The sequence below is a fragment of the Anser cygnoides genome, chromosome 2 (assembly GCF_040182565.1).
Source record: "Anser cygnoides isolate HZ-2024a breed goose chromosome 2, Taihu_goose_T2T_genome, whole genome shotgun sequence".
NCBI classification, from domain to species: Eukaryota; Metazoa; Chordata; class Aves; order Anseriformes; family Anatidae; genus Anser; species Anser cygnoides.
The window spans coordinates 10374882-10386795 of NC_089874.1; the positions used below are offsets into that span (position 1 = coordinate 10374882).

Genomic DNA, 11914 nt, shown 5'->3' on the forward strand with positions numbered 1-11914 from the left:
AAGCCCATTTTGTCCTGGATTTTATAAAAGGAAGTGTGGCCAGCAGGTTAAGGGAGGGGATGCTCCCTCTCTGCTCTGCTCTCTTAAGACCCCACCTGGAGTGCTGCATTCAGCTCTGGGGCCCCCAGCACTAGAAGGACATGAATGTAGTAGAATGAGCCCAGAGGAGGCCACGAGGATGATCAGAGGGCTGGAGCACCCCTCTTACGAAGACAGGCTGAGCAGGTTGGGGTTGTTCAGCCTGGAGAGGAGAAGGCTCAAAGGAGACCTTGCAGCAGCCTGCCAGAGCCTAAAGGGGCCTACAGGCAAGGTGGGGAGGGACTCTTTGTCAGGGGTTGTGGTGATAGGATAAGGGGGAGTGGCTTTAAACTAAAAAAGGAGAGATTTAGATTGGATGTTAGGAGGAAATTCTTCACTCAGAGGGCGGTGAGGCCCTGTCCCAGGCTGCCCAGAGGAGCTGTGGCTGCCCCATCCCTGGCAGTGCCCAAGGCCAGGCTGGATGGGGCTGGGGGCAGCCTGGGCTGCTGGGAGGGGTCCTTGCCCATGGCAGGGGGAGCTGGGGGAGTGGGGTGAAATCAGATTATCCTTAAGGTCCGTTCCAACCCAAACCATTCTATGATTTTATGATTCTATTTTTTGCTCTCTACGGCACAGTTACACATAACTACTGTTTTTCTGTTATTTTCTTGTGCACAAATGCATAAAATATAATTTTCCTGTGGGAATATATATCATCAGAATTAAGGTGAAACACTACATTAAAGCGGCAATGTGGGCGATGTGATTTCTGCCACTAAATATCACAATAATACTGGAGGATTACAGAGAAAAAACTGAAAAAAAAATATGTCTAAAAACCACTAGGGATTGTGAATAATTACATGTGAACAGTTAACCAAGGAAGATTCTAGATTAACATTTATCTATTGGTTATGATGCTGAGAAAATGACAGAATTGTTTCTTGTCAATAAATCCATAGGCAAATATTTTCCACTTGTATCATTTACATCATCATGCCACTTGTAGAGGGTCAAACTTCATTATCAGAAGCAAAACTTTTGGCTTTAAATTCATAGATGGACACTTACGGAACTTGTTTACACAAGGGCAGAATCTATTAGTGAAAATGATAAAGTAGGCGATAAAAAATTTTCCTTTTTTTCTTTCCTGTGAGCAGTGCTATCCGTTGCTGATTTTAACAGACTTTAGTACCAAGAGCTTTTCTGTGTTATGTATGTTTAGAGTTTCGTGTAGTTTTTAAAACTCGTTGTAGAAGTGAAGAATGTGCACAAATCTTTTTCCCTTGATAAAGTATACTTGCATATGGAATAATAATTTCAAAGAAGACATTGAGATATGCAGAGAAGGTCAAATCAGTGTTTCTGTTTGTATATCTGTATTAAAGGACAAGAACATTCTGTTATTATTTTCTAAAGAGACCTGAAAAGCCTCATGGAATACAAAAACTCAGCTTCTAAGAAACATCAAGACCTTCCAGTAACAAAGAATAAAACCTATCATTCCTGTTTCATTGCCGTATATATTGTGATTCATTTTTATTTCATATTTCATTTTTAAATGCAATTAAAATGCCCTACATATCTCTGTTTGAGATAACAAATGATGAAGACCATAAAATACAATTCTTTAATGACCTGCCTAGGAAAACAGAAAACTTGGTGAATAAACCAAGAGTTCTGTACAATGCAGCTTCAGGGTCCTAACCTGACCATCATCCTGTGGAAAGTAATCATTATATGCAAAGCAGTATCATTTAGCACCTTTGTAAAGGTGCAGAAATAGTATAAAGCATTTAGAATTAACCTAACCCTTTGCACATTAAATGGGTCAGACTAATCATCTTTCATAGCAGTTTCATACTATGAACAGTAGATCAATTTTCAGCTTTTTCAGAGTAACTGAACAGAATTCCAGCTACCTCAAATTAAAAGCACAGAAATGATTGTATGATCCAATCAAGTTACAATGTTGTGAACAGATTTACAACCTATATAATTTTACATAGACAGCCCAGAATTGAGAGTTAACATATGACAAAACATGGAATATCTAGGAATTGACTAATACAACTGTGCTAGAAGTTGGCTCACAAGCCAACATGAGCAGTCTGTAATCCTGAACTTACATCAAAAACGTTAGAATTTAGATGAAAAATCTTAGAATTTAGAATAGTTCAGTTAGAAGAGTCCTTCAAAGATTCTCTAGCCTAACTTCTTGACCTCTTCAGGGCTAACCAAAAGTTAAAGCTTGTTACTGAGGGCATTATCCAAATGCTTCTTGAGCACTGACAGGTTTGGGGCATCAACCACCTCTCTAGGAAGCCTGTTCCAGTGTTGGACCACCCTCACAGTAATTTTTTTTTCCTAACATCCACTCCGAAAATCCCCTGGCACAGCTTTGTGACTTGCCCTTGCATCTTAGCATTGGTTATGAGGGAGAAGAAATCGGCACCTTCCTCTCCACTTCCCCTCCTCAGGAAGTTGTAGAGAGCAATGAGGTTGCCTCTTAGCCTTCTTTTCTCCAAAGTAGACAAACCAAGTGTCTTCGGCCTATCCTCATAGAACATGCCTTCCAGTACATGCCTTAAAGCATTTATATTTATAATTTAATGGGTGTCATCCCTGCCTATGGCAAGGGGGTTGGAGTTAGATGTCTTTAAGGTCCCTTCCAACCCAAGCCATTCTATGATTCTATGATATTATGATAAAACACAAAATAGGACAGTTTCCTCTGCACTGGAGGAACTGGGTGTCCAATCTTGGCTTCAGAAAAGTATGACTTGGCTTTGAAGCCCAAAAGATTATGATTGTTAAGCAGTGAAAACAGATGAGCTTTCTACTCTCAAATTAGAATTTCCCTTAGTGAATTTAAGTCTAGCTATTCCATCTCATATTTAACAAATTGCACACAAGCTTGACTATTTAAACTGTTGAGCAAGCAGAAGTTACTGTTTAGTTTTTCTTGAGATGGTAAGAACTATATGTTCTGGCTTTGGATTGCCTCATGAGGGACTCAGGAGCCTAAACGCTGTTTAAAATGTTTTGAATATGGGATACTGGCCCTCAGATTAGATCATATCTTGCCAGAAAAATGGAAGTGCTGGCATTTTTTTCCAGCTAAAAAAAAAAAGTTTTCCATACATGAAGAACTAGAATTTGGGAAAACAGGAAGAGTTCTTTGGGCCAAGATTTCTCTGATTTATTCCCACTATATATTCCCACTTTAACATGCAGATATTTTATAATTGTGGCCAAAGCACCATGCAAGTGAAAATAATATCCTACAGATATCAGTATTTTATAGGATTACTTTAAAATTTCAGAGTTAGAGTTAGTAGAAACAGTTCAAAGCAGTTACACTGAGAAAGAAACACACCTCTTTCACACAAATCCTACAGTGGTAGAATACCAATTTTCTGAAGGAGAAAAGACTAAACAAAGTAAATCACTCAATTTGATTGGTTTCTCAGCATAATAAAGTGCTGAAGCAGCACGGTGGAGGATTTGCTGGACAATTTTCTACACTGAAACTGTCAATTCATTCCGAAGCTTAGTGTTGATGGATATTATGGATTGGTATGGATTGCACTGCTCCAACCATCTGAAAGGTCACTAGACAAACACAGCAGGAGTGACCTATTGTTCTTGCCACTGACAATCACACTGCCATTTTGACAAGTCTTTAAACTATCACAAATCTTTTCTTCAAGTATTACATGGAAATGTTTATCTTTGCTTTGTGGCACAATTAAAAGCGGGCATCTTAGGAGTTCACTGAAGCAGTCTTAATATCTCCTTGGGTCACACTTGCAAAGCCATGGAAGCCTGAGAATCTAATAGTGAATGGATCACCCCTGACATCTGTCAACTATACCACCGAGTATAATCTTTTCAGTTCCATTTTTAGATCACAAGGTGAAAAGAACTCAAGCTATTATCCCCAGTGTACAAATATGCTGGACTACTTCCTTTCTCACCAAAAGACCACTGTTTCAGTCATGAAAAAGAAGCTTCGCCGCTCCAAAAAATCATGGCCAATAAAATTGATGGATTGGAACAATGACCTATTGGTTTACGGAGGAAGAAGAAACATACAAAGACACTATTACGGGAAAATAAATAAGTACCTCTGATGTTATATTTCAGGATTTCATTTCATGTGCACAAGTTCAGGTTGAACTAAAAGAAATAAACCACACCCAAATCATAATTTTAAATCTATAATCTTAAATGTGCTCATTACTGCTAGAAAAATACTTCACATATGAATTTGTCTAAAACTCAGGCTGTTAGACAAATATAACTTATGCTTTCCCTCATATTTAAAATAGAACACTTTAAAAAAAAGCGTAAAGATCTAAACACAAAGTATCAAAGATCAGTTGTGAAATCAATTTTCTGAGTATTTACAGACTACAATCACCTCTCAAGCAGGAGTTATTCCAGACTGACATAGATTAAAGAATTCACTAGGAATAGGTCCAGTCCCTTTACTTCACTGTCTGAGGATAGATGTACAGTTGTTTATAAATGTGTAGCACACACTTATTGCAAAGCCATTTACTACTGTTATTTATTTACTGCAAACAGCCAGTAAGATTTTCAGTACAAAAACAAACTGATACAGGAAACTTACTAAAGAAATGTTCATTAAATGAACATTAACATTTCCCTTCTGTGCAATAATAGTTAACATACATTATCACTTTCTCTACCCTCTCTCCCCCAGAAAAAGTACAATTGCAGCAACATTCGTGAAAATAATTATTTACTAAAACTCTCAGCTACAGTGATCCAATTGCCCTCTAAGGCCACTTTATGTTCTAAAGAAATGGTTCTGGGAAATATTAGTAAGTAATAGATCCATCTTCCACTGCAGAAAATATTTCACTGTTCCTGCATGGTGGACAGGTCCATTTTTAGCATGTAGAAACTCTTGAACAGGTTTCATTATCCTCAAAAAAATATATCCTCATAAAATTCCAGAATATAAAAAAATCTTTTTTGAAAAAGTATGAGGTTTTCATTTTACTCTTACATTTCAGTTAAACCTATTTAATACAAGTAAGTTTAACCTCCCACCTCACTCCCCAAACAAAACAAAACAGTGTATGTTGGTAGCTGAAGCTCTGAGGAAAGTCAAATCACAGAAAAGTTATAAGCCACTGGCTAAGCACCCTGCAACAGAATGTTTGCTGTAGAAATGCAATTTCATCCCAGTTAAAAAAAACACACACACACACACACAAAAAATCGTTAGTTCATCTTAACAATTATACTTTCTTGATTAGGAACTGAAAAAAGCATGAAAATATATTTTCATTTTCTCTACAGTGACGTTGGAGAAGATGAGATCTAGTAGTTCTCACGGTGCTAAGAATGTAGTGAGCAGTTGTCAGTTAATTTAACTGGATGCAGGTTGTATGTGCTTTGTGAAACAAGCTGGTTAACATTACAAACAAAAATTGTTTTGATAAATATACTTTTGGGTTCAAAACATATGAAGTAACTTTATCTAACATTACAAAATGCACCTGAGAATTTTTAACCACATCCCTATGTTTACCTAAAAGCATCTTGCCTGATAGTTACTAAAAAATCTAATAATCTAGTATGTAAGAAATGTCTTTTTGTCTTTCTTGTATTAAAATTAGTAAAGGAGATGAATAAAACTACACTAAATTGTATTTGTGTATTGGAGTCCTCTAGGACCAGGAAACCTTGAACAAAAGAACCTCTTTAGCAAGTTTAATTGAATAATAATAGATACAAGCTGGGGGAAGACAATCAGCTAGCTAGGAGGAAAACCCGGTAAGACGAGTGGAGAATCTGCCTGCTGTGAAGACTGGAAGTCAGAGCTTCACTCTTACAGAGAGTTGTGAAGGCTCTAAGCTTTTAGAGCTTATTTATGAGCCACGTAAGTCAGGATGGTCAAAGGAGGTGTTGTCAACAGAATACTATTGGACACAAAGTTGACTTCCAGACTGAGGTGAGTGTAAAGGCTTTGGGAAAATTAGCACTGAGGTGGGGTAAAAAAAAAGAGATTCTACTGCTTCACATAGCATTCATATGCAGGACACAAGAGATGTGGTTAAACTAGGGTCTCCCATCAGCTTCTGGTAGTCTGGTCTCAAAAACTCAGAAGGAGACTCCGGAGTGCCCCATTGGCAACCTACATGATGGACCAAGATATGACCTAAAAGGGGTCATATCACGGAAACGTCATAGCAGCCTTTCAATAATTAAAGGGGTCTTATAAAACAGATGGAGAAGGACTCTTTGTATGGGTAGATAATAATAGGATAAGAGGGACAGTCTTAAAATAAAGGAGGATAGATTTAGATCAGACATTAGGAGGGAATTCTTCACTGTAAGGGTAGTAAGGCACTGGAACAGGTTGCCCAGAGAAGCTGTGGCTGCCCCATTCCTGGAGGTGTTCAAGGCCAGGCTGGATGAGGCCTTGGTAAACCTGATCGAGTGGGTGGCATCCCTGCCTATAACAGGAGGGTTGGATTTAGATGGTCTTTAAGGTCCCTTCTAACCCAAGCCGTTCTATGATTCACAGAATCACAGAATACCCAAGGTTGGAAGGGACATCTGAAGATCATCTAGTCCAACCCACCTGCTGAGCAGGATCACCTATGATTCTATGATTAATATCTAGCTTTCTCCAGAAGGAGTTTTTTAAGAATAATTAGAGGGGTTAGGGGTTCCAGCAGGAACCAGTCAAGGAGGCTGAACACATTACAGGAAAACAACAGAAAACGGTAATTGCAAAAGCAGCTTAATCTGGTTAATTAAATCCAAAGCAGTTGATTAAGTGATTAACAATGGCTATTGACACACAGAAAAGTTAACAGAAGTGTGAGGACACCAAATCATTTGGGACTTCCCTTAGAGCACATACTCTAAAATTCCCAAAAGATTCTTTCTAGAACTGGGTTTATTTAAAGGGGGAATTGAATTAAATTTCACACTAAAGTGGTAAAACTAAAACTCAGAATGAGATATGATAGCAATGCAAACATCTGCTAACATAACTCTCCTTCCTTCTATGTCCTCGCAAGTTGAACCCTTGCCTTCAGGATTTCAAATTCTGATAAATAAATTATTTTCTGCAGGGATACCTCAGAGTCCTTATGAAATATATTCCTTCCATTATCTCTGAGAGCAGGTGTTTGTTCCCTACTTTTTTGAGAAGCCTCTGTCTATCTCTGTCTCTCTGTCTGATGTTTGCAGGCTGCCGAGCCTCAGCTTTCACTCTCCTCTGTACTGTCTGTCTCCATGCATTACATAAAATCTCTTTCCCCAAAATGGCATCCTTTTTTTGTAATCGCATCTTTCTGAAGTGTAGCCCCTGGGAAAAGGCAAACAAGAAGCTGTACTCTCTGCTGCCCTCTCTGGTACCCAGCCACAAGCATTTCAAAGCAACACAGTGTGGCCAAAACAAGAATCTTCCACAATCCTGTTGCCTTCAATCCCATTAATCAGCTTTAGTCAGCCAAAAGAATCTATCCAGGCTACAAACGTTTCAGTTTCTTAATAATGCTGGGAAAATATTTGTAAGGTCATCCTAGAAATTCATGATTTCTCACACACGATGATTTAGGATGGCTAATCAAATAAATATAACATTGTTCTTACAGGGGGATGAGGATGTAAAAGTGCTCACAGTGTTCTAAACTCTCAAATGCTCCTATAATAAACTGTGTATCACTAGGGGAAAAAAAAGATGCCTTTTGAAAGTATGGTATTAAATGTCAAATTCATTAGTGACATGACCTGAAATCATTAGGTCTTTCTTTCTAAACTAGCTGCATATGTGATGTTTGGATTCCTATTTGTGTTATTTTCAGATCAAAATGAAACCACAGAGAAAATATTGTGCTTTATTATTGTGTCATTTTTTTTCAAAGAATGACTCAGGCCTTGATATTTAGGCTACTTTCAAGTCAAATATTTAAAGCCCACATCCTAACCATAAGCACACGTACTGACATATTGGAAGGTCACTGGAACATGAGAAGATAGAGTGAGGTCTAAGCAAAAGACCTACAAACTAAATATCTTCCTCACTGGAAGAAAGGCAACTGTAAAAAAGTAGAACTGTTTTCTTATATTTTCATCAAAGTACGGAACCAGTTGCAAACAGTTTCAGATGTATTAAAAGTCAAGCCTGTGGCATTTTCTGCTTGTGCATTCATATTTCATTAGGTGCAATGACTTTATCTTTTATCCAGCTAAAAATGCCATTCAAATTGGCTGCTATACTTACTCTTTCACTGTCACAATATAGCCATATTCTTTCTCCTCGGTAGACTTCACTTCAAGCTGTAAACCTTGTCCTGCATTTTTCTGAGGCTGTTCATAGGAGTTTCCATCCTGCATCAAAGCATTCTTAATCCAGTAGCGAGTCTCACTCGGGTCTTTGGAGTCAGATTCAGTGCTCTTTTCAGCTGTCAGCTCCCTGGAGAAAGTCTCGCTTTTTACATTTTCCACACCCACATTTATTTCTTCTGAGGAAGAGTCAGTGTCTTCAGATTTCTTGGTTTCTGACTTGGTAGATTCTTCAGGTATTACATCTTTAGGCATGTTTTCAGGTACTGCATTCTCTTTCAATAAGTTAGCTAGTTTTGAAGTGTTCTCCTGTATTAAAAGAATACTATTATTTGTAAAACTAAACACATGTTATAACGAACCAAACCTGGATATAATCCTTCAAATTCACACTAATATGATAGAGTCTATCCTTACAGATGTCTTATGGTCATTTTCTTAATTTCTATATTCTGCAAGACTATGCATTAACACAATATTTATTCAGTAATAATAAAAGAACGTTAAATTATGCCACTGTTCAATAGGTGAAGAAATTCTATTAGTAGTTATTTCCTTCTTCAAATATCACAGAATCTTGATAGCCCTTTCTTTGTCTTGAACACATAGAAGAAAATGTTGATGAAATTTTTCATAGTGTTCATTTTCATTTCATGTGTGTTTAAGTGTCGATAAGAGTGGAAGTTTGTAATCAAATAGGTTGATGAAAAGGAGAAATACTAGAAATATCCATGAATATTTGCCTAAGTGTTGGAACTGGAAACATGCATACCTCTTTTGGGTCTCAGAAGTCATAACACAAATATAATAAAAAATATAAATATAGGAAAACATATAATTATGTGGCAAATTATATTTCACTTATTCATATCCAGAAACTGTTGTGAGAAATTATTTGTGAGTGATCCACTAAATTACAAATATAATCCCTGAGAAAATCTGTCTAATAACCTTAAACAATAAGCAAATGAGTAAATGTCAAAACACATGCCTGGAACAACTCATTAGCTAGTTTAATTACACAAAAATTTGTTGCAGCCAAACATTTGGGATGAGAGGATGGCTTATGGGCACTTTGTGCTCTGTGTCACAATACATTCTTTTCTGCCACATCCACTGTTCAAACTGTCACTAAGAAATCTACACATAGGATCCTCTATAAATCAATTGTGAATGCAGCACTTCATCTCTGCAAGAATTTCATGTGGGTGGTTAAATCTCCTGCCAAATTGTCCACCTGTGTGTTTTCCTTGCTTGGTAGATGGGCAGCTATTGAAGAGATTTTACTGTGAACAGACGAGGGTTTACCTATTTTGACTATTGCAGTTTTAGCTTTTGATGGAATATATAGTAAAGGAAAGGTTTCACTTCAGGTTCTAAAAATGTTTCTTTGAGATGTTTCTGCTCTGTGCAACCCAGAAGAAGAAAGATAAATATACCTTAAAAATGGCTGAATATAGGACTTAAGTCTATAGGGTATGATTCAAAGCTCATGAGGGATTGTCATGGTTTTGGCTCGGACAGAGTTAATTTTCTTTTTAGAGGTTTGTAGGATGCTGTGCTTTGGACTTCTGATGAAAATAATGGTGATAACCCACCAACGCTTTAATTGTTGCAGAGCAACACTCACACAGAGCCAAGGATTTTTCCTTGTAACCTTTGTAAATATCTTTGATATTCAACAATTTGGAAGAATTAATTATAAAGTGAAAAACTGAAGAATAATAGATGCCATGCAAGGGGAGGGAATTCTGAACCCTGCCATATACATGTGCCTTCATAGCAAGTATGTTTACTCATCTGCCTCTCAAAACCAGATATTATCTGAGCAATGACACTTACATTCCCCAGAACCAGAAGCCAAATGACAGGGGAAAGTAGGGTGTTCTCAATAGAACATCTCAATACTCAAAATTTACTAACCATGGGAGAAGTCTGAACTTGTCTGAACTTTGGGATCTCTTATAAACTCTGGGTATTTACAACTGAAAGAAAGGCAAAACAGGACTTGATTTTGTCTTAAAACTGCAACACCCATCTTGGTTAAGGTTTAGATAAATGTTCATCTAATATTTCAATGCATCAACAACAATCTCTTTATGCTGTGATACTGAATTATATCTGCACAAGACATAAAACCATTCTTATGATTCAAAAGTGTGGTTTTGACCTTCAGTGTATATAGACCTGATATTCTGAGATGGAATACCTGTGTTTTAAAATACTGGTACTCTACCTCTTGATCAGTTCTGGCACTGGCTTCATGCACTCCATTGTCTGTAAGATGTGAAAAGCACAAATACATAGTTATGAAGGGAAAACATCATATGTGAAACAAACACTGCTTATAGGCTGTTTTGTTTGTAGTGGTGGCCTTTTCATGCAATTTAAACATTAAGACATCAAAGCTGAAAGGGCAAAGTAAAGAGCACTGTATAATTCAGTATTGTTATTCTAACCCCACTTCGATAGCCAATTAATGCAAGATCAATAGATGGGGTACTTCAAGAGCCAATCTAATGGTGTTATTTTGCTAATTAAGTGTCTGATCTTCATATCAGTTTATCAATATCTAAGAAAAAGAATTATTTTAGCTGGCTGAATGGGCATTTACATTAAAGAAAAAAGAAACATATATACCCCTCACACACATTTTGGTGAAAAAAAAAAGAGCTATTTCTATGCCCTATTTTCTACCAAAACTATGTTACAGTTTAACTACAGTGATGATATGCAGTCACATCATTAACCTCATTCAAATAATGCTGGCTCTTTAGTTTATGAACTAAGACTTATTCATTTCTCCCAGCATGAGTCAGGACAAGCCCTCAAGACTGCTCATTTTAATCTACAAACAGAACTGGCAATTAAAATACCCAGAGTATACCTCACAAGTAAGGCTTTAAATATATCACCACTGTAATAATTCTCCTACTTTTGACTGGAAAAAAAGACTAGTTTAAAATCACTGTCACTAATGTCATATGTTTTTAGGTGTCGTAGATATCATAACATTCCTAAAGTAGACAATGGATAAATGGTAACTTAAGGACCATTGGGGAATCTGCTCATTGATGGTAAATACTGTGGCTCCTGGATCTGTATCACCATGAAAATGTGTTCCGACAGAAGCAAATAACCATAATAATTCTTTTCGTTTCCTAAGCTTGAAAAGGAACAAGTTGTTTTCTATCTGTACCTGTCTAAGACTTTCTTATGCAAAATAATTGTAGTATATCAAGGAATGATTAGCTGTAAAATGCAATTATTTTTTTTCCACATATTTTGAAACACATTCTTGGAATATAATCATTTTTCATTATCATTTTGCTTAAACATCTCATTTTCAAGAATGGAAAATTAGAACACACAGCATAAAGCAATTTGTCTTTCAATATAATTGCGTGTGTAGGTTTATCTTGTTTGTGAAGCTTGAAGGCCAAGGGTTCACAAACAGATGTATTTTAGGTAAATAAAGTATACGCTGTAAAAAGAAAACAACAAAGCTAACATTTTGTAGCCTTTGGGGAAAAATACAAAAACTTTCCCTCCTGTT

General features: G+C 36.9%; 1 protein-coding gene across 3 annotated transcripts in view; it reads right to left on the reverse strand.

Annotated features, from left to right (window-relative positions):
- Positions 1–11914, reverse strand: part of PTPRN2 (protein tyrosine phosphatase receptor type N2) — a 646903-nt gene that overhangs the window by 384927 nt on the left and 250062 nt on the right. For 2 of the 3 annotated variants that reach the window (XM_066991452.1, XM_066991449.1), the window contains exons 8-9: positions 10568–10635; positions 8297–8667 (exon numbers count right to left, since the gene is read on the reverse strand). In XM_066991452.1, coding sequence (XP_066847553.1) covers positions 8297–8667; positions 10568–10635 — 439 coding nt within the window. The remainder of the gene's footprint in view (positions 1–8296; positions 8668–10567; positions 10636–11914) is intronic. The other variant, XM_066991450.1, reaches the window with a different exon arrangement.